The 27,309-nt window shown below is 41.7% G+C and overlaps 1 protein-coding gene across 2 annotated transcripts in view; it reads right to left on the bottom strand.

Annotated features, from left to right (window-relative positions):
• The window catches only part of sorcs2 (sortilin-related VPS10 domain containing receptor 2), a 189,811-nt gene that overhangs the window by 21,349 nt on the left and 141,153 nt on the right, over positions 1–27,309 (bottom strand). For both annotated transcript variants that reach the window (XM_056443212.1, XM_056443213.1), the window contains exons 8-20: positions 24,705–24,794; positions 20,757–20,936; positions 19,838–19,984; positions 13,948–14,050; positions 8,371–8,447; positions 7,981–8,072; positions 6,873–6,980; positions 4,228–4,348; positions 3,997–4,130; positions 1,189–1,308; positions 573–744; positions 301–487; positions 22–155 (exon numbers count right to left, since the gene is read on the bottom strand). In XM_056443212.1, the coding sequence (XP_056299187.1) occupies positions 22–155; positions 301–487; positions 573–744; positions 1,189–1,308; positions 3,997–4,130; positions 4,228–4,348; positions 6,873–6,980; positions 7,981–8,072; positions 8,371–8,447; positions 13,948–14,050; positions 19,838–19,984; positions 20,757–20,936; positions 24,705–24,794 (1,665 nt within the window). The remainder of the gene's footprint in view (positions 1–21; positions 156–300; positions 488–572; positions 745–1,188; positions 1,309–3,996; positions 4,131–4,227; positions 4,349–6,872; positions 6,981–7,980; positions 8,073–8,370; positions 8,448–13,947; positions 14,051–19,837; positions 19,985–20,756; positions 20,937–24,704; positions 24,795–27,309) is intronic.

Here is a 27,309-nt window from a genome sequence, read left to right as displayed (position 1 = left end):
AGTTGGTCATGTGTCCTTTACCCGCTGGTAGTCTCCAATCCACCAGTAGAAGACAGACAGGTTGGCCTCAATGGGAAGGACTATGGCTGTCAGATTAACCTCATGGTTTCTACGAGTGATGGGTACCACTTCCAGGTGCACTTCCTGTAGGGGGGCTGTAATAGAAGAAAACTGTTTTCCAATACTCCTAGAATTAAGACTACCTTGGAAATTCCTTCCAAAGGCTACCTTCCAAAAACAACAAATATGCACAGTTTTCTAATAACCATATACAAAACATTCAGTGACCGGCAGACCGACCTGTGACCTGGATGTACATGGTGGCCTCATCTTGCCCTGCCATGTTCTCTGCCTTTACAGTGACCTTGTAAACGCCTGGATTTTTATAACGATGTTGGATGGGCTCGTCTGTCACTGTCAAATTCTGGTAGATGGCCCAAACCCCGTCGCCGAGGTCCACCTGGTACCTAGTGCTACTGGTGTCACCCTGGTAAGAACAAATGAAGACTTTCAGCCAATTGAAATTTAAAAGAAGGAAGTAAAGGATGAACCAACACAACCTTTGATCCTACCTCTTCCTGGTGGACAATGAAAGTGATGTCATCACCAGGAGCCACGGCCAACATTTGACCTTTGATGCCAACCTGTAGTCCTTTTGGGGGCAACAGAGGGCAGTTGTGCTGTTTGCTACTGTGCTGCTGGTTAAGCCCCCCTTCACACATGTTAGATATCACCTTCCTGTAGCTGGTACACAGTAGAGGACAGTGCAAGTATAAGAATATGGGGCTGTATGCATGTATCTTAAAATTAACACGTCAACATTTTTGGAAATAGGATTATGTTCTTGTTTTTTTAGACTTTGAGATGAGAAGAGCAATATCAATCTTATACCTGTGTCTTCAGATGGAGCTGGAGACAGGTAGAAATAAGCAAAGGAAGTAGTGTGATTACAGCTAGTTGGATTCTCTCTAAAGTTTAAGAATCAAGCCTAAAAATAAATTATTAACTATGGATGGAACGAAACATGTTCATACCGAACCATTTGATAGAAATGCTCCAGCTCCATAATTATCCTAAATATATGAGAATTATATCAATCGACTTATCTCACTCCTAGAAAACACAAGTCTATGTGTGTAGGTGGGTGTTTGTGTGATGAAGATAATGTGCTTGTGCACATGCACAGACCCAGTGCTGGACGTATACGATTGTCCTAGATGGCAGTCTTTGGGTGGTGAATCTGGATCATGCCAGAAGTCAGCGAAGCAGCGATGGCCTCCAGTTGGGGACCGTTCAAAACCATAGTCACTACTCAAACAGAGATATGAAAGAAAAATGATACAAATAATGAGTAAACATCCTATTCACAGGACACTCACATCAGTACAGGAATGTGAGGGTCCTGGAGAAAACAAGGGAGAAACAAAAACAAAAGGAAAACTTAAGGGTGATCAACAGAGGAGGATCCCTCTCCAGGATGGACAGAAGTACAATCGATGTCAGGTGTAGAGAATGAACAACATAACAGATTACAACCTATGAAATGCATACACAGCAGCAGTGGATACAGTATCATAATAATAGAAGCAGTAATGGTAACAGCAATAGTAATACAATTGTGACTAATAATAATTATATTAAATGGTATCGAAAATAGTAACTCAAATTTGACTCATAATAATTATATTAAATCAGTAATGGTATCGACAATAGTAAATAATAATAAAAATGTGACTGATAATACTACTACTAATAATAATAGCAGTGGGTGTCAGGAAGGACCATGCTCCAAATAAGCCCTGGATCACCAGGGACCTGGTCTGGAGACAGGGATGAGCTGAAACCTGAAGGTGAAGCTCAGGGAGGCAAGGACTCCTACAGGAGGAAGCTGGAGGCCAAACTCCAGCTGAACAACAGGTGTGGTCTGGCATGAAGCAGATAACTGGCTGCTGAACTGTTTTTCAATAGGTTCAGTTCACAGCCCACATCACACCTCCCAAACACCTCCCCTCTGTCCCCCTGCTGAGCTGCACATCCACCGAGCCCTCAATAACAATGGGCTCCCCACCCTCCCCTCTCTGTGACGACTGTCCAGGTGAGAAGCCATGTGGAGAACCTACATCAGCGCAGAGCTGAAGGTCCTGATGGCATCGCCACCCAGCTGTCTGGTGTCCTGCTTCAACCTCAGCCTGAGGCTGGGTGCCTGGTCCCTGTCCCAAAGAAGTCAGCACCATCTGGCCTCAACGACAACGGTCGCCCTCACCTCCCATGTGATGAAGGTGCTGGAGAGGCTGGTCTTGGCCCACCTCCGCCGCAGGTGAAATCATCGTTGGACCCTCTGCAATTTGCTTACCAGCCTCATGTGGGAGTGGACGGCGCCATCATCTACCTGCCACCTGGATGGAACCTCCAGTGCATTTAACACCATCCAGCCACTGCTGCTGAGTGAGAAGCTGTGGTGGTGTGGGACGCGTCCACCATCTCCTCGCTCACTGACTACCTCTCAGCCAGACTACAATGTGTCAGAATGGTGCGTCTGCTGTCTGTCACGGTGGTCAGTGATGTTGAGGGAACTGTTCTGTCTCCTTCCTCTTCACCCTGTACAGGCCAAGACCAGAGAGATGGTGGTGGACTTCAGGAGGAAGGCACAGCTCCTACACCTCTGAGTGTCCTGGACATGGTGGAGGAGCAGTACCTGGGCGCCCATCGACAGCCGACTGAACTGGAAGGCCAACATCAACGCTGTGTACAAGGTGCAGCAAGATGCTGGAGTTATTCTACCAGTCGGCCATTGTCTGCTGGGGAGAGCATCGAGCCGGTGACACCAGCCGCATCATGGGCGCCAGCTGGAGCACCTGGAACAGGTGGTGGAGAGGGTTGAAGAGAAAGAAACTGGTGTTGACAACACAACCCGGACCACCTCCACCACCTCCTCCAGGGACAGAGGAGTACTTTCCCAGGCGTCTCCTCACGCATTCTGCCGGACGGCTATGAGGCTAACCCTTCTTATATTTTGTGTTTTGTTTTACAAATTTCCCCTTGGGGATTAATAAAGTATATATCTATCTATCTATCTATCTATCTAAAGAAAAACACACTTTGCAATATGCATGTGGAAATTATAATTATTGTCTACATATTTTGAATGTAAACTTTAATGTGCATCACGCATATTTTGCATAATGTGCTATAGACATATAAATGTATTTTTATTAATTGTATTAATACATTAAATGTATTTTTACTATATAATGCTTTTTAACTGTTCTGCTTTTTAATTGTGTCCATTTTTAAATATGTTGTACGGCGACCTTGAGTGCCTTGAAAGGCGCCTTATAAAATGAATGTATTATTATTATTAAAAATAATGGTCAAGGTAGAGGCACCTGAGGCAAAAGAGATTATGTGTTATTAATATGGTTATCTCAGTTGAAAGCACGTTTTGCACTGATTTAGAACATTCTTTGATTTTAATAGACAATGAGTGTTTTCCGTCATGATAATTTGTCATATTGTTAGGGCTGCAACTAACAATTATTATAATAATCAATTAATCTGAGGATCATTTTTCTCGATTAATCGATGAATCGGATAATTTTGTAAAAATATATTTCCAACCCTTTATTCAAAAACAGAACTTTACTCGCCCAACTGTGTGGATCATCTGCACCTGAAAGGGGGCGTGACTTATCTCTGTTGCTTTGCTCCGTGCAAATGGTTATCATTTCCTTTATGCACCACGGAAGAATTAACCACTAGCTCTGCTTTATACTTGTTGAGGACATCATAACGCCCTCGTGTTTGGGTTCATAACATCACCCGTACGCTAAATTTTCTATAGTTTTGTATGTTTGATCCTTGATTTTTTTATTCATACACAGTATATTATATATTAATATATATCTTTATTTGTACTCAATTTATTACTAAAGTTTTCAGATAAAATATTCCATGATATGCAATCTAAAGTGTGTTCTACATCTGTGGAGTGCTCACCAGTTGAAGTCTCTTTCTGTGCATTGGCAAGCTTTGGTGGTGAGAGCTGATGTGTAGCTTTTCCCTTTGATACAGAACGCTGCATCCTTCCTTTTTCTGAAACTCCGCTCCTGGCCCATAATGCACTTCTCTCCCTGATGGTGACAATGGAAACATTAAAATTTAGTTTCAAACAACACACATGTATTGTTAATTATGTGTGCATCTCCTGTATTTGGAAGTGTGCATTACCTGGAGGTCTTTTAGCCTCCAGAGCCCGTATTCAGACTCTGTACACTGATGCGGGAACGACTGCCTGAAGTCCACTTTGACCAACTCCCAGTCTGACCTGTAGCTGATGTGCCCAAACACACTGCAAACAGACACACAATTAACACATAGCCGCAAGTGGACAGCTGTGTGACACAACTATAATCACAAATATCGAATCCAATCTGTATCGGATTTAGTTCATATGATCTGATGAAAACAGTATAACTGAGACCATGATCAACGATTTAAATCTTTACTTAAACCCGTTAGTTCACATTACAACACTTCCCTCTTTGCAGGAAGTTTAGGGAACTGAGATAGGAAAAAGAGGATGGTCGAAGATAATCTGACTCAAGCACTACCGAGTGAGTCATGTGATTTGCGACTCACTTCACGAACATAACTAACGTCACAAACAAGTCATGTGACCAAGAACTCACATACAAAAAATAAGTGTTGTTTCGCTTAGGATACAAATACCAGTCTCCCGGACGATAGTCCTGTGTTGAATAGTTAGTCAATTGAAATTTATTCTTTCCGGCTCATCTCCTTCAACACAGTCAAAGTACAGCATCTGGTTTGCTGCTGAAGCTGCACCAACCCATCCGTTGATCTCACGCTACATTTTTACTCTCACTTGTGATCACTGCCCTGGACCTCCTTAACTTGCTGCACAACTCACTCCCAACCAGGAGAGAGAGATCTACTGTTTTCCAGGAGCAAACATCTCACCTCCAGACTTGGCGGTTCACACTCCCATTACATGCATATGGTCTGTTCTTGAATAAACCTGTGAAGATGTATGTCAGGAACCATTCATCTCTCTCTGCCAAAATCAACAAACGTTTTGAAGACACATTCTCTGCCATGGGCCTGACGCACTTAGGCATCCAAAAAAAGGAAGTTTGACATGATGCTCCATGTTTATCATGTCCATCATTATATTTGCTCATGTTTATTATAATGTTTTACACAGTTTAACCACAATGTCCAAACGGGGCTCAAAGGGTGTTTTGTGGTCTAGTGGGAGCTCATGTGGTTGTGCAGCCTGACAGCATCTGGAAGGACTTGCGGTACCTCTCCTTCACACACCAGGGGTGAAGCAGCTGTACAGAGTTGCCAGAGTGTCCTCCATGGGGTGGGAGGTGTGGTTCATCATGAATGATAGCTTAGCCACCGTCCTCCTTCCTCCCACCACCTCCACCACTGTATCCAGAGGACACCCCAGCACACTGCTGGCCTTCTTGACTTTGTTCAGCCTCTTCCTGTCAGCCGCTGCCATGCTGCTGCGACAGAAGACCACTCTATTAAAGATGGCTGATGCCACCACAGAGTTAAAGAAGGCCTTCAGGAGTGCTCCCTGTCTCCTCAGAAGAAAGAGTCTGCTCTGTCCCGTTTTATAGAGAGCATGTGTTGTAACTTTGTTCACATGCCATCCATTGCTTCTGTCCATCTGGGGAGAGGGATCCTCCTCTGTTGCTCTCCTGATCCGATGTGAGGTCGTGGGAGAGGGATGTCGTATGTGTATAGATTGTAAAGCCCTCTGAGGCAAATTTGTCATTTTTTATTTTGGGCTATAAAAAAATTAACTGAGTTGAATTGTCCGTATTAAATAACATAAAGGCCATTTATGCATTAATATAAATGCGGCCACTCATGCTAATGCTCATGCAGGTTTTGCTTTACCTTTGTTCATGTTGTCTAAAAAAGCAAAAGACACTGGTAATGGTTCTTCGGTTTTTCTGTGATGGGGTTCGATTCCCTGCAGTGTTTTGCAAGTTTTTGGCATTGACATAAAAGCATTTTTACCTTCGCATTGAAAATGCGGAAGGTAACGTTTTGATCGCCGTGTATTTATTTATTTATTTATTTGTATGCGTGTTATTCGCATAAGTAAAAAAGTATTAAACCGAATCGCATGAAATTTGTTGGGATGATTGGTTATTATCCGGGGACCATTTGATTAGATTTTGGGATCGATCGGGTCAAAGGTCATGAAAAAGGTCAAAATCTTCTTGAATCGCATACAATTTGGTGGGATGATTGGTCATTATCCGGGGACCATTTGATTAGATTTTGGGATCGATCATGGTCAAGGTCATGAAAAGGTCAACATCTTCTTTTTATTATAGCACGGTCAATTTATATCCAATTGGCATGCAAATAATGCCAAAATGTTCATAATCCAATGCCCAATCTTGTGATATGCGAAGGTATGCGCTCTACCGAGTGCCCATTCTAGTTTACTATCTATTATTGTCTGTAGCAGTAGTGAGACATTTTCAAAATATCGTTTTGAACTTGCATTTACTATTAGGTAAGACGGTCTTTATACTGTCATTCAATCAGAAATCTTCTCTTTTTATATTACCACCGATCCTTTGATAGAAAGATGATTTTCCTTCAGCCAATGACTAAATTGTAAAACTCTCCATTGGCATAGCAGTGTGAACCATAGTTTACGTGCATGAACTATGAAAACTACGTCAAACACGGAGATGCGCCGTCCGCCGTCGCAGACATTCTTGGCCATGTGAGCCAGCGTCTTGCCAACACCTCCGTCTAGGAACCGTTTAACGCTGCTTGCAGCTTTCATTTCTTTTTGAAAATTGGATTTTACTCACGTCATAACCAGGGTCTCGTCTCCTGGCTCACTCAGGAGTCCATCAACAAACACTGAGGTGCTGGTGAAGTTGTGAATGGTCCACGTCCGTCCTTCATCAATACTGAACCTGTGGAGAAACCGGCAGTGCTCACAATCAACACATTGATGAATGTCTCTTCAGTTGGAGCCATCATTTTTCTAAAAGAATAGATTTAGTAATGAGTAGGATTTTATTAGATAGAACACTCACAGGGAATTTACAATTGACTAAACCATGCTCAGTGTCAATTAAAACCTTTAAAAAGTTTGGAGCATGGTGTTTTTTTTATAGCCTTTAGAAAACTAAACCCAGTGAAATGAATAATTGAAACAATGTGATCACCTGCTGTTGCATAAGCATGTGGGCTTTGTCTTGAACTTAAAACAATATGGTTTGTAAAACAATGTCAGCGAATGAAAACTGATCGGAATAGTAGCAATTTTAGCCGCTAAAAACGAGAACAAGATGTGCCCATGAAACCAACAGAGGAAATAAAAAATGTTAAGTCTATTTAGGTTATAAAAGATCAAAATTATAGGATTTTCAAAGGAAGTACTTTGATACATAACTTCTTGTGGACAAGTATTTGGAATTTGAGATCTAATCACACAGGCTCCACCCTGGACTCGACTCGACTCTAATCACAAGCATGCATTTTTCACAGAAAAAAAATCAGGAAGTACCAAGAGATTTGTTATTTAATTTTCTATCCTGTTGACACTTTTTATTCACTCATTAATGTTGACTCTCTAGATTGTCTGTGTGCTTTTAATATCTATTCAATTTAATAGTATATAAAGACAAAAATGACAAGATACAGAATTCTTAATTTTGTCAGGGACCTATTAAGTTTATGGACTGCATCAACACAGGAAACATGCAATATAAATAAAGATGTATTGATATGTTCAATGCAAAAGGTTTCTCATGGATAAAAAATGACAGAATACATCATGTTTATTAATCTGCATCAGTAAGTAATGGTTTTAATAAGTTAAACATCTAAAACTAATGTCAATGTTTTAAACAGTGTGTTACAGTACTAAGGGTCGGTAGTGACAGTGGCATACTGTAACAGTGATCTTACTTGAGTATCTTGAGGGGAATGGAGGTGTCCTTGATGGCAACAATGACCCCACCGTGGTCAAGGTACAGGATGTGATGCTCCTCCTCAAAAACCTCAAAAGTAACATACAAATGTTGGGGTCTGAATTAAATAGAAATGATATAACTAATGTCATCATTTATTACTATCAGTACAAATCATTAAAAGCAAAACATTAAAACTAACAAAATGGTACAAGTCTAACTTGGCTGGACAGTTTTTTAGAGATTTTACAGATTGCAAATGTATTTATATACTAACATTATGTAACCTGTATGGGAGCAGATGGGAAGTGTAGAGAAGGATACGAGGGAAACATAAAAAAAAGGGGGTGGGTCGGGGTATTACGATGCAAGGAAGGGCAGAGTGTACCTGTCTCCATGTCTTCCCGCAGTCTGAAGTGATGTACATCTCTTCCTTATACTCTACTAGCTTGGAGCCAAGGTTACCTGAAGGAAAGGTCATGAATTGAAAATGTTATCAGGAACAGAATCTCATATGAGGAAAGCAAACAACAACAAATTCCATTCCTGGCTTCCTGCATCTTCCCCTGGCCTGGCCTCCTTTCCAATGGCCCTCATCAGCAGGGCCATGGCAGGAGTCCGGCCCACCTGGCAGGAGGCATCACGAAAGAGGCCAGCCCAATGAGGTCGACCTTTGAGGCAGGAGGCACAGAGAAGAGGGCAGGGCCATTGGGAAGGATGTCAAGTCCAGGCCAGAGGCTGGATGCAGGAAGCAGGGGCAGGGACCAGCTTCAGAAGGACTCCGGGGAGGAAGAAGAGTTAGTAGTGTGCAATGGAGAGATGTAAATGAATTCATAAGGGAGAGAGAAGAGGGGATAGGAGCTCAGTGTATCCTAAAACGTCCCCAAGCAGCCTATAAGCCTATAGCAGCATCTCTAGGGGCAGAACAAGGGCAAACCTGATTCAGCCCTAAGTATAAGCGCTATTAAAGAGGAAAGTCTTTATGTTTACTCTGAAATGTGGTGACTGTGTCTGCCTCTTAGAATGAAAGTGTAGGCTGGTTCCATAAAAGAGGAGCTTGATAACTGAAGGCTCTGGCTCCCATCCTACTTTTTAAGACTCTTGAAACCACAAGTAGCCCCACATTTAGTGAGCGCAGCTCTCTTGTGGGGCAATATGGTACTACAAGCTCCTTACGTTTTGATGGAGCATCACCAATCAAGGCTTTGTAGGTTAGGATTGACTTGAAATTGGACACACATGTCTATCTCCACCAACTTAGAATTCCCACTATTTTGAATTTTGTATAAAATCCATTATTACAAACCTGTTCTACATGATTCAATTCAATTCAATTCAGTTTATTTGTATAGCCCAATTTCACAAATTACAAATTTGTCTCGGAGTGCTTTACAATCTGTACACATAGACATCCCTGCCCCAAAACCTCGCATCGGATCAGGAAAAACTCCCAAATAACCCTTCAGGGGGAAAAAGGGTTATGATGGGTCTGATTCATGCCACATTTTTTGTGGATCATTATTGGAGTTATATCATCAAAGGCTATAAAAAGCTTGTTGATATTTCATTGCGTTTAGGAGATATGGATCAATGAACGTCTTGTGTTGCCTTCGGGTCATTTTGACCCGATTCAATATTTAACCCTCCTGTCGCCTTCGGGTCAATTTGACCCGAATCAATGTTTAATGTCGGTGTTCTTTCGGGAGTCAACAAACAAACATAAAGTACCTCACACTTAAACTTGGAAAACAATATTAATTCTAATAATTTTCTGGAGATTTTAATAGCTGGGGTCATATTGACCTCAAGGGTAAAATATGTTAGTAAATATAAAGGTAACAGGAGGGTTAAACATTGAATCGGGTCATATTGACCCGAAGGCGACAGGAGGGTGAAACATTGAATCGGGTCAAATTGACCCGAAGGCAACACAAGGGTTAAGTTGCGTTCACACCAAAAGCGAAACTATTTTTTCGCGTGACTGAATCCCATGAAAAGTCAACGTACAGACGCTTGTGGCTGCGATAGACGCGATATTTTCCCGGGCGGCGCGTTTGGGGAGTTTGGGGCGACGCGATGTGGGCGACGCTTAACGTTACATTGACCCCATTACACACTCAAAGTTATTGCAACTCTAAGGTACATCATCCAATCTGCACAAATATGCTCATGCATGATGCTGGTCCAGCCCTATGTGTCACGGGGAGTGTAACAGGGTGAGGCTCAGGCGCAGAGAGACAGAATGGACAAAATATAAGTAACAAAAAGGCGCTCTTTAATGAGGCAAAACAGTTGAAAAATAAACAAGGTCCAAAAGGGGCAGGCAGAGGATCATCGGTCAGGGCAGGCAGGGTCGGATCGGCCAGGGCAGGCAGGCAAGCAGGATCGAAGCAGGCGGTCGCATTTTTTCTCTCCCTCCCCCTTCCCATGATCTTCCCTTCCCTGCTTGGCTTCTCTCGTCATGTCTTGTTTGTCTCTATACTGGAGAGACTCTCTTGTCGCTCTTGAACTAAAAACCATGGACGTAATCAACTGGTCCTTAAACGCACTGACACCATCTTCTGGGAACCTGCCTGTCCTGCTGGGACGAATGTTGCTGGATACGCCAGCGTGGCACGATGGCGGGTCTTGTGCCTAGCACCACTCTCCGTGGAGGACGTGAAGACATCTACCTATTCGAACTATGATTACAGGATTTCTGCTGTTTGGATTTGGCGCTGCCCTGGCTTATCGGAAAATTAAGGAAACGGTGACAGCTGTAAAAGCCCCCTAAGGCTGCCCGACATGATTGCGTGGTAGAGTTGTTGGCACTCAGACTGTGGCATTAAACCGCCAGAATGATAACATCGTGAGAAGCTGACGGCTCTGCAAATGAAAGTGGATCGATTTGAAATTCTATTGGCAAACGGGAGGAAGATGGAGGAATAGTGGTTAAAAAATGCAGCTACTGGAAGACCAAACAATCCCAATCTTATCTGCTTCCTCCCTTTACTCGGACGGCCTTTGCCAAGGCCGTTACTGGAACAACAACTCCCGAAGATCACTGAAACGAGAATCTCTCTCATTCCTTCCCCTATCCACAGACACCTGTGGTTGTTTTCTCCCAGGACCTTTCAAGGCTATCTCCATGGCAACGACCATCTTGCGGACTGAGAACTCTGTCTGTTGTGGCCTGGGGAGGACGACATACCAGAACACGCACACGAACTTTCAATAATACTGATTCGCATTCACTACCCTCCCCCATCCCACGCCTTCGCCTGCTTTTACCCCAGTGTGACCGGACGGGCTGTGCTGGCGCTGCTGTGTTGGCGCCGACCGGCTGGCTGCTTGTCGGTGCTGGTTACCTTCTGCCCCAATGGATGGGCTTAGATCACCCAGTTATTGAATTACCTCAACTACACCCTTCTTACTCGTTGCAAGTCATGTCTAAAATGTATGTGCTTATGTGCTAAGGTGTTTTCCTGCTCCCTGCCCCCACCCTCCGGGCATAGTCGGGGTTGGTGTTTTTTCTCGCCTTCTTCCCTCATGTTATGCTGTAATCTTTCATCCACCCTTTCTTGTAATTTCGATGCTTTTGTACCTGTACTCTGGCAAACGACAAATAAATATATCAATCAATCAATCAATCAATCAATCAATCAATCAATCAATCAATCAGGATCAGGAACACAGACAGGACGACGGGAAAAGGACACGGAACAAGAGACGACAAACCGACAGCAGACAAGGGAAAGACTGACACAATATATAGGGGGGGAAACACAGGTGTACGACATCAGACAGTAACGAGACAAGAGTGGCTGAGGGCAGGTGCAGGGAATTAAACGAGAGAGAAGACACAGAGGAGACATGGAACATAGGAGATACGGAACATAGGAGACACGGAACCGGGTGTTACACTATGCACATTTACATGACGAAATGTTTGGATTGTCATTGCACCACCGACTGGCAAATGTAAATCAGCGTTAAGTGACAAGCGACATCGGATTTACATATAATATACATGATATGAAACATGATAGAAATTGCTTGAATTGCGCCCCCTACACATTTGACATGTTTCCTCACTAAATAAGCTCTTCTAACTCCACTGGACGTTTTCGAATCTTCCACAAACTTGTCTTGCTTGATAAAGGTCACGGCCTGAGGATATGGACAAGCCTATACTATGAAAGCCTATTTTCACTCAACAATGACATGTTTTATACTTTGATCTGGTCATCTGGCTTGACATCAGTCTCAAATCTCATAAGCAAGGACTTAACCTGTTGATGATGCATCATAAATATTGTAACTTCTCATTTAAACGCATCATACGCCATAAACAATAAAGTTGCTTTTGAGGGGATAACTCCCCTTGGCACAGACATTAAAGTCCTGAATGTAGATATAGGATATGATTTTAATGCAAAAATATTGAATTCCTTTGGGAATTCATCAGATGTACTTCAAATTTGGTCAGTACAATTTAAAGACCTTCATGATTTAAAGTAATTAAAAGCTTGAGGTTTCAAGGAACCTCAAGCCACATGTTCTTTGGAAGTGTTATGACGGCCATTTTAGATGGTTAACAACAAATTTACCCCATTTTACCTCTGGAAACCTCTGTAGGAGAACATTCCTGCCGACGGCTATGAGGCTCTATAACAGATCACCTCTTGCCAGATCCTAGTGCAATAACTGTAATAATAACTTAATATTTATACTTTGTTGATCTGCACTTCACACATTTCATTTATTTACACTACACACATACAAATTCATTTTCATTTACACTACACACATACACACACTTTGCATTTTGCACACTCTGTCTATATTTAATATTTTTATATTTAATTTAATTTTACACTGCAGTCATTAGTATTGTATTGTGTATGCATATATGTTGTATATATACATATATATTTTCTTTTATATTTTACTTTGTATACTTCTTGTATACATCTATATCTTTCACTTGTATACATCTATATCTTTCATCCCTGTATTTTATATTTTATATTTTATTTTTTATTCTCGTGTGTTTAGTTTATTGGTGCTGCTACTGTGACGAAAAATGTCCCCTTGGGGATTAATAAAGTATCTATCTATCTATCTATCTATCTATTCCTTTTATGTCTTTTTCTCTTTGACTCCGCACTTGTGTCCCTTGCTAACTTGCATTACTATATTACTGTCAGACCCTCAAGCACAAACACACAGTTGGTTTAGAGACCTGCATTTATCTCATTCTACAATTGTTACAAACACTAAGCACATTCACACATATTACGTATTTATTAACTATTGTTACAGGCTTTGATCTAAAATAATATTCAGACGCCAAGGTTGAAGCCCCTGCAATATCTCGTAACAACCCTGCTGCTCCATGCATGAAATATCGTGCAACCCATGTGCGCAGTGTTAAGGGTGTTAAGTGTTAAGCAAGTGCCAGGATGCGTCAACCAGTGTCCAGCAAGTACCCTTGAGGTGCGAGAGTCTGACCAATGCTGCTTGGTGCTTGCAGCTTTAATGTTCTCTAGCTTTTCTTCCAGTTTTCTTGATCTTGTCATTAAGAAGTTAACATTTTTAATCTATTCTTATCCATTCAAAACAACAAAATGTTTGCAAACCTAAGCGCTCATGTTGTACTTGCTTTCCTTCTTTCGAATATATTTCTTCTTATACGTTTACAATCAAATGTGTTGTCCACACTGTAATTGTATTATGTTGGTTATCTGAACACACAACATTTATTGCATGTGTGTCTTTCCATGGTTATTCCAGACACAAATCAAGGTTTCTAAGAACAGAGGTTACTTCATGCTGTGCATATTGTGAAGCATCTTGAGGCAAATTTGTGATATTGGGCTATATAAATAAAATTGATGTGACTTGAAAAACATTCATAAATGACAGGTGGGTAGAAGTTCCAACATTCAAATAAATGAAAATACATTTCCCCCTAGAGACTCACCAGCACCCATGATGAGACCTGGGGCAGAATCTTTGGTGTGGACTGTCCCAGACACATAGGGGTTGTCTGCCCAGCGGAGGTGGAGGTGGAGGTGACAGTCCGGCTGCAGTGGAAACATTGTCCAGTGATTTTCATGCGAGAATAATTCTTCCACAGTAAATTGGCTAAACTGTTCTATCATTTTTAAACAAACAAAAACTTTTACCTTAAAAAAACCTTATTCTTAGTTCAATTATACCCTGCATAAATTATAGCTGCGACTTACCTTTATTTCTTTCCCTGATGTTAGAAGCTGCAGGCTTTTTGCCCTAAGAAGTAAAGGTCGTACCTGCCACCTTATAAATAGAAGCCGAGGTGAGGCCCTCCTCCTTTTTGTCTCCGAACACCTTCAACTGGACTGATGTTTGGTGATCTTTTCCATGTATCTTTTTAATTACTTTTAATGTTAGTAGCAATTTACTTATATTATTGGGATTTACGATGATTTCATTTCATTTGATTTATTTATTTATTTGTAAAGGGACCATACACATTAATCAACCCATGGGTAAATGTGTTAACGTTAGCTAAGGCTAAATTTCAGCTTTGGTCCCTGTGGCCAGATGTTACAGCCTTCACTAAAGGAGAATGAGGTTAATACATTAACATAATAAAAAAGCAATAAACATACAGGTTACGATAAGACACTGGCCTCCTACCAAAATCATTGGAAAAAAAACAGAAAAAAAAAACCAGACATAAAAACAATAATTATTAACACAATCACTGAGGAGGGAGTCACAATTCATGCTCACACATCTGACTGGTAAAAAGCCAGTTCTTCAGGCCATTTTTTAAAGAGTAAAAAGTTCTGCTAGTGCGTATATTCAGAGGCAGGGTATTCCAGAGCTGTGCTGCTTTTACTGAAAATGCAGACTGACTAAAAGAACTTCTCCTAAATGGGATGACGCAGTCGCCTCTCTCCACAGATCTAGTTTGTCTGCTACTCTGTGTTTTTGTTTAATAAAATCACCAAGTGGGGGAGGAGCCATATCATTAAAAACTTTAAAAACTAGACACATATTGGCGAGTTTAATGAGGTTATCCCAGTTCAGGAGACAGTATTTAGATAAAATGGTACAGTGGTGATAACTCCTGGGCTTCTGATCCAGTATTTTTAGAGCCTGTTTATGGAGGATTTGAATTGGTTTCAGAGTGGTGCTGCTTGCTTGAGCCCAGCTGGTTAAGCAGTAGTTCAGATATGGAATGATGATTGCGTTAAAGTACAGTTTTGCAGTATCTATGTTTAAATTATTTCTTATGTATTTGAAATTCATTAAATGAAATCTGACAACCTTTGCCACGTTTTTTACCTGCTTCTTAAAACAAAGTTTTGAGTCGAGGTAGATACCTTGGTATTTATATTCAGGCACTATGTGGAGGCGCTCACCAGAGACATAGACATCTGGCTCTGGTGAGTTACATGCCGTCTTTGTGAAAAACATGCAGACTGTTTTTTTCACATTTAGTTGTAGACCGGAATCTGAGAGCCATTCTGAGACATGGACCATGGTATCAGTTAGTTGAAGTGCAGCCTGGACTTTGCTTTTTGCATGGACATAGATCACTGTGTCATCAGCGTACATTTGGATACTACATCCCTTACAGACACTGGGGAGGTCATTTATATACAGGCTGAATAATAATGGTCCTAAAATCGAACCCTGAGGGACACCCACTTCATATCCCAGTATAGGCGATACAGCCTCACCTACTCTAACACACTGTGTTCTTCCCTTCAGGTAGGACTTCATTAATGCTAGAGATTCAGCTGAGAGGTTGAAGTCTGACATTTTCCTAATCAGGATATTGTGATTAACCGTGTCAAAAGCCTTCCTGAGGTCAAGAAATACTGCTCCAACTACTCCCCCTTTATCCATTTTAAGTTTTATATTCTCAGGGAGAAAGCAGTTGGCTGTGTCAGTGGAGTGCTTGGCTCGTAAACCAAACTGCATGGGATGTAGCTTATAAGGCGAGTTGTTAAGGTGTTTAATTAGTTGCTCTGCTAGGGATTTCTCAGCTATTTTAGAGATAACTGGGAGGATGCTGATGGGCCGATAGTTGGTAATATCGGTTTTATCACCGAATTTAAAGATAGGTGTTATTATGGCTGATTTCCATCCTTTAGGGAACACACATTGCCTAATGGTGTTATTGATTATGCTGGTGATCGGGAGTGCGAGTGGGTCTTTATGTTTCTTAAGGAGCATGTTGTCTATACCATACATGTCTTTTGCCCTAGAGTTCCTGAGAGAGCCCATGAGGCAATTGACTGTAACATTAGAGACCTCTAGGAAGGAGAAGCTAGGTTCACCCCCAGCTACAGGTGGCAGGTCAACTGAGCCGATGCTGGACCTCGGGGCCAGGGCCTCCACCGAGTCAATAAAATAGGAGTTAAAAGCTGTACACATGATTGTTGCATCTTGTGTAAGGCAACCATTTACCTTAACTTCAAGCCGTTTCATTGAACTACTCTTTTGTTTACCTGACATCTTCTGTAAATTGTCCCATATTCATTTGGAATTACCCTGTGCTTCAGTAATAATCTTAATAACAAAATCTGCCTTTGCTTTTCTAAGTTCTTTTGTCACTTGGTTTCTCAACTTTGTGAATATCTGCCTATCCGTTGCCAATTTAGATTTAAGAGCTACTTTTAGTTTGTAATCCCGCTCTTTCATTAACTTCCAAATATCATCATTTAGCCATGGAAGTGTGTTCTTCTGACTCGGTTTAGTTTTGGCTTTCTTAAGAAAACTACTAATGGTGCTCTGGATTGTGGACAGGAATATTTGGCTATCATCCTCCACATTTATACCGGATAGGAGATTATTCCAATTGATTCCTTTTATAGCATCTTCAAATGCACTTAGGTCACTTTTAGGGATTCTTAATTGGTGTGACTGTCTAGTAGCAGAAATATTAAATTGTTTCTTAGAGAGCTTTCTTGTTAACAAAGTCAGATTATGGTCAGACATTCCATTAACAGATCATCTTTGATTTAATTGATTTTGTAATATTAATTAACATTATGTTTAAGCTAATAGTTATATTTTATATTTGCACATAAAGCATATGGTTTAAAGGCTGACTTTATGATTTGAGCAAGATGTTGTAATCTCTTTATTTCAATGTGTAGAACCATGGCAATAGTCAGCAATACACTTACAAAAATGTCCTGGCTAAATAAGTGACTGTAAGCTTGTCTCCTGGTGATGTTAAATCTGTAACATCTGATGGCACATGTGCAAGTTAAGGGTATGCTACAGGTGTCATCCTCCTTCAATGATTTTTGGGAAATAAAAGATGTGGGAAAACAATTGTTAAATTGTAATAAGCCATTTTGACTTTGCACATGGACATAGGGAAAGTTTTTGCTTTAAATTAATACATATCGCAAGAAATAATAATTAGGAAATATTAGGGAGGATATTAATATGTATTATGAATGCATCATGAAGCATAGGAGAAGGACACTGTATTGACTGTATTGATTGTATTGATTGCATTAGATGATTACATTCCATTACATGTCATTTAGCAGACGCTTTTATCCAAAGCGACTTACAATAAGTGCATTTCAACCTAGAGTACAAACTAAGAACAACAAGAATACAGGAAGTAACATTTCCTCAACATAGTCGAACTACAAAAGTACCATAAGTAAGTGCTATTTAAGTGCCACTGAAGTGCAAATCTGTGTTTTAATTCAGATATAGTCGGAAAAGGTGTGTTTTCAGTCTCCGGCGGAAGATGTAGAGACTTTCTGCTGTCCTGATGTCAGTGGGGAGCTCATTCCACCACTGAGGAGCCAGGACAGCAAACAGTATGGATTTCGAGTGGTTAGTTCGAGGTGGAGGAGTCACAAGTCTGATTAATGGTCATGGCAGAAGTAGTATTTATAATTATATGTATGCCGCATGAGAATGAAAGTTAGTTTATTGTTTCAATGTTGTCACATGAATTGGCAGCCGGTTGAAGTCTGTGACGTTGCTTGAATCCGGAGAGTGACATGTGGGACTTTTATTGTGAAAGGGGACTTTTTCACACAACTGACCATAAGTAATGTCATGACGTTTGACTCGGCTATTTTATTACCTGGCCATAAGCTAACTGAAGTGCAGCATGCTGAACTGACCAATGGAACTAATTTATAAGATTAAGAGGTGTGGTTGCCGTTACTGATAAATACGGGTGTAAAGGGTGAGTTTGTTCTCTAGACGTTCGGAAGGTTACAAGACAGTTCCCTATCTGCTACTTTGCTTTTAGTCTGTGGCGTAATATTCCGTCCGGCCCTACGATCGTAGCTTCAATTTGTTGGTTAAACTTATTGCCATTAAATATTCTTTAAACTTATCCATCGCATTCAGATCATCATTTTCCATCGAGCACGAGACCTCCAGTTTGAATACCCTAATACAGTCAAGCAGGCTAATTTGCTTCTTTGCAGAGAGATGAGAAAAATCCCAGCTTTCATGTTTGTAGGTACAGCAAATATGAATTCACTGCCATCAAGTGTAATCTTTAAAAATCTAGTAGAAACGGTTTTAAAATGACAAAATGCTGTTAAGCAGACTAAACAAACAAGAAGTAATGTGGAGGAGGACACGAACAGAGAGGATCTCCGCTGGGAGAAGACAACAAATATAACAAACTACCCATGTGTGTGATGGGAAAGATTTTAGTGCTGTGAGTTTTGAGTGAAGGCCTTATCCTCTGACTACTGTGCATAAAACAAATTGAAGCTACTATTGTGAATTGTCTAGTTTCCAGACTTTGTGATGAGCTGTTCCTCTCCAGACATATTAATGGAAGAACACAAATAGATGCAGGCCTCCCACCACCACACATCACTCTATCCTTCCGAAAAAAATGCTTAAAATAAGAAAATATATTGCGATTGTTTGAGACACAACTTGCGCGTATATTTACAAAGATTACATTTTTATGACTTAATTATTAAAAAACAATTCGTAAATTAGACAGCTTGTACAACATGCAGATGGTTAAATGATGCTGAAAGCTCTGTTTTCAAAACAGTTTTACATTTTGGGAAATGCATGAATTTGCTTTTATCGCAGAGAGTTGATCATAAGATATATTATTAAATAAGAGCCTACAGCCGGTAGCCGTTTAACTTAGCTTAGCACAAAGTGACAGCTAGCCTGGTTCAGTCTAAAGGTAAGAAAACCCAAATCTGAAGGCCAGATCGTTTGTTACAAAGAACCACCTGTGAAGCTTCAGGGCATTTGGAAAAGGGCCGTTGCTTTCAAAAGGTGCTTGGCAGGATGAACCATCCGTAAATCAAAATCTTGCCACAGCCAGTCGGGAGAAGAGCGAAAACTTATTTTCCATCAAGAAAAGGCTTTAATGTCATAATTTGTTCTGATAAAGGCTTTTTGCCCTAAAAAGTAGTGGTTCATTACACTTATGGTAGTACCTCCCACCTTATGAATAGAAGCCAAGGTGAGGACTTCCTCCTTTTTGTCTCCAAACACCTTCACCTGGATCGAGTGTTTGGTGCTGTTTTCAATTCAATTCAATTCAGTTTATTTGTATAGCCTAATTTCACAAATTACAAATTTGTCTCGGAGTGCTTTACAATCTGTACACATAGACATCCCTGTCCCAAAACCTCACATCGGATCAGGAAAAACTCCCAAATAACCCCTCTAGGGGGGGAAAATGGAAGAAACCTTCAGGAGAGCAACAGAGGAGGATCCCTCTCCAGGATGGACAGGTGCAATAGATGGAATGTGTACAGAAGGACATATTTAGAGTTAAAATACATTCAATGAATATGTTTTCCGTGTGAAAAAAAGTAAAAGTAGCTTTTTGTGAGGTCACTACTTACTGCTTTGCAGCTGATTTGCTTGCCATTCATGTCAGTGGTAGGTGGAACCAACGATTCCCAGTGTTGCCCCTTGTTATAGGTGATGAGAGTTGTCACTTTGCCATTGATCTTCTGATTGGCTAGAAAGACTCCGTTGATTCCACGCACCTAGGAACCAAAGTGGAACAGCTCAGGTTAACTTTGCAAAGACTACATGAATTCAATTCAGTTTATTTGTATAGCCCATTTTCACAAATTACAAATTTGTCTCAGAGTGCTTTACAATCTGTAGAGACAAGATATGAAATGCAGCATTTGTTAAATAGTGGCCACTGTTGCCACAAGTGGAAACACTTTTATTTAATTCTGTGGACTGTAAATACTGAATAGGGAAACTGTGAAATGGTTCCTCATAGGAAACTGCTCTTGTTAAACACAGACAGTGGCAGAACATCAGTCTTAGTATTACTAGATATCAGTGCTGCATTCAACATGGTCTCACCATGACATACTACTAGACAGACTAAAAGTCTGGGTAGGACTTAACTTGTTTAGAATCCTTTTTTTAACGACCAAGCCAAAAAAACACGTTAATTATTTGTTTCCATTACCTTTGAGACAAGTGTAAAGTTGCATGAGTTTTTGAGCATCCCAAGCCACTAAACTAGGAGTAATATATCATAGTATAAAAACATCCAATTCCTTTTGCCATTAGGTGGCGCTATGACAATGTGAACATACACATGCATCTTGTTTCTCTTAGTGAAGTGTAGACCACATTATGTAAATACATGCAAGTTCCGACTAGAATCACTGCTCCACTGCAGTTAAAGAAGCCAGTCCAGGTTGTTCAGGTATCTGATTAAGATGCCTTCTTCGCCTGGTGAAGGTACTTTGGATATAGTAGAATGGCTATTCCACTCCTCCATCCCAAACTTACCTCAAGTATGTCAATGAGGACATTCTCTTCTGGCTGCTTGGTGCTGCGAACATTTTCCAGGACGATAGAGTAGTAGATGCCCTGGGGGTCGGACTGGTACAGGTTATATGTGTCTGACTGGTACCACTCCTGGAGGGCGAGGAAGACTTGGTTCTTGTCCGTACTCACTATCTGAACATCCTTGGGGCAGAAATGGGTGGGGGGGGGGGGAGAAGGAGTGGGGGTCAAAAAGGGACAGTCAGTATTTTACTGCCACCAGAATGGATGCCATTTTGAAAGAGCTTCAGTAATTAGAAGTCAGCCTCCATTTTACAAAGGAGTAGACATACGTGAACAAATTAGGGATCGTAATAAATACAAAAGCAGACTTCCTTGATGCTCAGCCTAGGCCTCTTAATGTGATTATTGATGGAATCATAAAGAATGAGAACAAAAGGTTGTCAGAGTTGGTGTGGGAAATGGATACGGTGCTTTTCTAGTGTTCCGACCACACCAATGGCAGGATCTTCCAGGCAAGGTACCTACCCATAAGGACTATCTAAACAGTGGCACATGGCCATTGGGATTAAGCGTCTTGTCCAAGGACACACCGACATTGGACTAGAGGAGCCAGGGATCAAACCGACAATCTTCTGATTGAGGGCCAACCCGCTCTAACTTCTGAGCCTTCACAAACACCCGAAATTTACTTTCATTCGGGAAAAACTGGATCTGGATCCCCATATCATTGTCATAGAACAAGTTCCTGAGGCTAAAATGTGTTTAAAGAAGTTGGTAGACCTCAACCTCTCATGGTCAAGTTCCTAAGACTCAAGGACAGAGACAGAGTTGTATGAATAATAGATCAGGCATTCTTATACACGAGGACTATCCTGATTTGGTTTGGCAGAGGAGAAAGGAGCTGCTTCCTAAGATGAAAGCTGCCAGAGAGAGAGGACATTGTTTTTCGAAGGTAAGACAAGCAATTCATCCAATTGCTTAATAGTTTGATGCATTTAAGTTGCAACACACTTGCCTCGTGACATTTTAAAATGACTTCCATACCAAACACTGAAATTGCCATACAGACATAAAAAGTGCCAATGGTAAACTGGAAGTGGTGAGCAAATGTAATAGATTTGCGAATGAGTGGAGTTTGCATGAGTTAATGTGTAACTTATCTCAACAGCATGACAAGTGTCAACCCGTTATGGCCCGCATCAAGCCACTGTCAGTGTGTGGACAGACCGAGTATGCAGAAAGTCAACTGAAGATTTAAGCTTCCACAGGAGTTTTCTAGTTGGCTCACTGGAGTACACTGTATCTGTAGAGCATTACTTGGGTAAATAAAGTGATAAAAGACACAGGTGGTTACATCCAGGCTGGGAGACCAAATGGAAGCAGAGCTAAATGCAACAATTATTCCCTGTTATTTCACAGCCAAGCCAGCTGTATACGTGTGTCTGTGCATGAGTGTGTGTGTGTCATCCATAACCCTGGTCAACCCTTATAGGAGAGAGGCAAAGGGTTTTCATTGATGACCTATGCATTTTACATCCTCCATCCTTTCAAATTATACACACTGGAAAAACATGGTGCTCAAAATAGTCCCTCTCAACCGTCTCCTACTCTGTCCTTACTTTATCTATTTCTTGCCTCTGTCCCTCTTCTTCTTCCCTCTCTGTGTTGCTCGACCTAAAAGCTTTGCAGCACGTGACCTATCTGCTCACCCAAGTAAGAAGACACATGTAGAGAGAAGGAGACAAGAAACACACACACACACACACACACACAAACTGATTTACCCACTGCCTTCCTGCCACATTTAATCAAATTGATCCTATTTTCTCTAGGGGAGAAAGACAGAAAGATATAGCGTGTGCATGCGTAATTCAATACTTTTCACCTTTATGGACAACACCGAGTATTGTAGTTGAAATAGTTTAAGCCATTGAGGCATAGGATCTCTCCAAATGGTGGGATAAAGCTAGAGTAATTAAATACATGTCCTGGCAACAGTACGTGTAGGTGTGTGTGTGTGTGTGTCCACGCAGTCCTCTGACAGTGTCAATTGAAGTGATTGTCTTAAGGTTTTGTTTTCGGAGTTTAGGGCTGAAAAATACAAGAAACCTTTACCCGCCATTCAATCAGCGTAGTTCAATAACACTCCAGACTGTAACTCCAGTTACACTAAAATAGCCACCTCCAACACTGACGGCAAAAATGTTCCTTGTCTTGTATTAAGTTGCGTTCACACCAAACGATGTGATTTTTCGCGTCGCCCAAAACGCATGCGTTTACTCGCTCGACCATTTGCCGTGTTCTCGCCATAAGCGTCGAGACGCTCCGCAAGGGGCGGGGCTTATCTCTGTGTCTCGTCTCCGTAAAGACCGTTATCATTTCCTTCATCCACCACAGAATAACTAACCACTAGTTCTGCTTTATATTTGTTGTGGACATCCCACACACTAACGCCCTCGTGTTTGGGTTCATGACATCACCCGTAGGCTCACACAGCTCGGTCACTTTCACCGATGAAGTTACTGTTATGTCTGAAAGACTTCCGCTTCCAGCGCTACGAGAGCGGAACATCTAAACGCGTGTTATTATGTTCATAACATACAGCGATGACGCGCGGAGCAACTCGAGAGCTGATTGGCCCGAGTTGCTAGATTACTGCCTCAAAGTTGAAATATTTCAACTAGGGGCGAAAATTGCGCCGCTGAAAACGCGCCGCTGTAAACGCGTCGCCCCAAACGCCCGAAACGCGCCGCTCGGAAAAATATCGCGTCTATCGCAGCCACACGTGTCTGTACGTTGACTTTTCATGGGATTCGGTCGCGCGAAAAAATCGCATCGCTTTTGGTGTGAACGCACCTTTAGAGTAGGGCTAATTCATTGGCTTCGCCTATGTCAGTGGGACTGACTTAATATTTAGTGGTGAATTTTAAATGGGAGCTATTGTGTATCAAGCCAGTATTAGTTTTCATTTGGGTACTGTTGGACATCTGACCAAACATCAAGTGTAACATGGTGGGTTGTAAAGTTGCAGGGTTAAGTGAAGGTAAAGGCATTTCACATATATATAAGCTTATTGTAAAACTGTCAAAGTAAGTGAAGTTGTTAAGGTAGACAGTTAATGTCATAAATAGTCAAACTGCCTACCATTCTGTGTCCATGACCAAGTCTCTTGGTGTTGAGTTTAAACAAAGTTGTGTGAATGTTAAATTAGTTCTTGCTTAAACACAGAACTCAAGATAGCAAAGAAACTTGGAATGGTCTATGTAGAACCTTTGAAAAAAAAATGTTTGGGGTATTTTCGCCTTTTTTCGGACAGTTGACAAAGAATCAGCCATGACACAACGTGCAAGAAAGGTCCCTGGCTGCAGTGGAAGCAGCATGTCACATGCGCTGTAACCATTCGGATACCAAGGCGCTCCATAAGCAAGACTTATTTGAAGAGCTACTTGAGAGCTAGATATGTGTCCATACATTCAATCAACACTGACTCCAACCTCTGAAACAATCAAATATACAGAACAGACAGTGATTGGACTTACTGTCTTCAATAAAAATGGAATTGCAATAAACTACTGTATTGGCTAGATGAGAAGTATATAAGAAGGAAGCATTATGACTTCCACTTAATGATGCATTTATTGCACCCAATCCCGTTACACAACATCTTAGCCTAAGCGGTGTTTCCTACAAATAGTCAATATCTTTAATCAAAAGCATTTATTGATACATGTTCAATGTTTCTTGGTAAATTATTGCTTCAAAGCCTATGAAATAGATAATCGGGAAACAAACTGACATTCCTCAAAATAATGAAAACAATAATAAAAATTGGCTTTAAAAGAAACATCATAGTTGATTATTTGTACCACCTACATGCAGACATATGTTTATTATGTTAATGTAAAAAGTTTTAAGCAGTGCAAGTAGTGTCAATTTTGTATACTTTACCTTTGGTAATGCGTACTTAGGAAATCTCATCTGGACAAATTCATTGCGCCGATAGGACACAAAGTACTTGGTAGGAACCCCTGTGGTGACCTGAAAAAGAAAGGGGAAAAACACAATTTCAAAGAGCCAACACTTCAATTCCTTTTTTTCTAAACATTAGCTTTGTGTTTTATCTCCATTTTATTATTCGAACTTGGACACACAATTACACTGTCATTGCAAAAAAGCTTAAATGAAGAAAGGGGAATGGAAGAGATGATGTACAAATTAATTTAGTTTAAATACAATAAAGATCAGACGAAGACAAAAAGTGCATGTATGTAAATTATATGAACTGTTTTTATTAAGACTTGTTTATGTCACTTTAACTGAATATCAAGACCAGTTTATGAATTGAAATGAGAGCCAATTAAAAAGGACACGCAGAAACTGCATACAACGCATACATTTAAGGCTCCTCCGCGAATTGCCCCCTTATGTTGTCCAGGGCATCAGCCCCTGGTAGGGTCTCCCAAGCCAAACAGTTTAGGTGTCGGATGCTATGCATAACTGGCTCTGGAACAAGCTCCTGGAGAAAGGTTGGACCTTTTCTGGAGTTCTTGGAGTTGGCTGGAAGGGTCCTGGAAAGAAAGCTTCAAGCCGATCCTCACGTTGACAATGACAGAAACCTGGCGGGGGGTGATTGGGAGGAATGGCTTGCCCGATCTGAACCCGAGTGGTGTCTCGGTATTAGACTCCTATGATAGCCATGGTTTGTCCATAATAAATACTATGTTCGAACACAAGGTGGCTTATAAGGTTTTCTGGTACCAGAACACACGCGGCCGAAGATCAATGATCGACTTTGTAATCGTATCATCTGATCTGCGGCCGTATGTCTTGGACACTCGAATGAAGAGAGGAACAGAGCTGTCAACTGATCACTACCTGGTGGTGAGTTGGATCAGATGGCAGTGGAGCTGGCTAGAAATACCTGGCAAGCCCAAACGTATAGTCTGGCTCAACTGGGAACCTTTGGCGGAGGATCCTATCCGTAAGGTCTTGAACTCTCACCTCCGGAGGAACTTCTCACACATCCCGAGGGAGGTTGGGGACATGGATTCCGAGTGGACCTTGTTCAAATCCTCTTTTCTGGACACAGCCGCTAGGAGTTTTGGTCGGAAGGCCATTTGTGCTTCTCAGCAACCCAAAAACCCGGTGGTAAGAGAAGCTGTCAAACTAAAGAAGGAGGCCTTTCAGGCCTGGTTGGCTCAGGGCTCTCTTGAAGCTGCTGAGAGGTAATGGTATGCCAGACGGGCTGCAGCAGCGGTGGTTGCGGCTAAAACTTGATCATGGGTAGAGTTCGGGGAGACCATGGAGAAGAGCTTTCGGTTGGCCTCCTTGGTGGCAAGGCATCAGATGAGATCAACCCTGAGTTACTGGATATTGTTGGGCTGTCTTGGCTGATACGCCTTTACAATGTCACACGGGGGTCAGGAACAGTTCCCATGGACTTGTAGACCAGGGTGGTGGTTCCCACACTACTCAGCCTCCAGGGGAAAGCTTATGCCAGGGTATTGGAAAGGAGGCTTGGACCGATTGTCAAACCTCAGATTCAAAAGGAATCTCCCTGCTATTCACAGACGATGTGGCCTGGTTAGTCTCTTCGGACTGTGACCTTAAGCATTCAATGGGGCAAGTTAAGGAGTTCAAGTATTTCGGGTCTTGTTCACGAGTGAGGGTAAGATGGAGCAGGAAATCGACAGGCAGATCGATGCGGCTTTAGCAGTAAAACAGGCGCTGCATCGAACCATCTTGGTGAAGAGGGAGCTGCAGGCTCTCAATTTACTAATCGGCCTACGTCTTTGTATCCTCACCTATGGTCACAAACTCTGGGCGGTGACCTTAAGAACGAGGTCGCAGCTACAAGGGGCCAAAATTAGTTTTCTCCGTAGGGTGGCTGGACTCAGCCTTAGAGATGGGGTAAGGAGCTCGGACATCAGGAGGAAACTTGGAGTTGAGGCCCTACTCCTTTGTGTTGAAAGGAGTCAGCTGAGGTGGTTCAGGCATCCAATCAGGATGCCGCCTGGGCGCCTCCCATCGGAGATTTTCCAGGCACGCCCAAATGGTAGGAGATCCTGGAGATGACCCACAACACATGCCTGATGGATTATATCTCCCAGCAGGCCTGGGAGCCATCAGGATCCCCCAGAATGAGCTGGAAAATGTTGTGGGTGAGAAGGAAGTCCAGGTCAGCCATCGCAACCCGAAACCGGATAAGTGGTTGAAAATGGATGGGTGGATTAATCGATACAGTTAAGGCTTTCCTAAAGATATTTAAATAATGTTACCAGAGGTCTGGGGGCAGACCGTCACTACATCTAGGAGTAGACTTAAGATGTTCCTCTTTGACAGCACTTATTGTTAGGGCTGGCTCAGGTTTTCCATGGTCCAGCCCTTAGATATGCTGCTATAGGCCTACACGGCTGCTGAGGGATGTTTTAGGATACACTGAGCACCTCTTTCCACTCTCTCTCCTTATGGACAAAGTCACATCTCTTCATCGCACACTACTAACTCTACTTCTTCCACGGAGTCTTTGTGCCTTCTTGCCTTATAGGGTCCA

Source organism: Pseudoliparis swirei, chromosome 21 (assembly GCF_029220125.1).
Source record: "Pseudoliparis swirei isolate HS2019 ecotype Mariana Trench chromosome 21, NWPU_hadal_v1, whole genome shotgun sequence".
NCBI lineage: Eukaryota > Metazoa > Chordata > Actinopteri > Perciformes > Liparidae > Pseudoliparis > Pseudoliparis swirei.
Note: the sequence above shows the minus strand (reverse complement) of the source record. Positions and strands in the feature narration are given on the sequence as shown.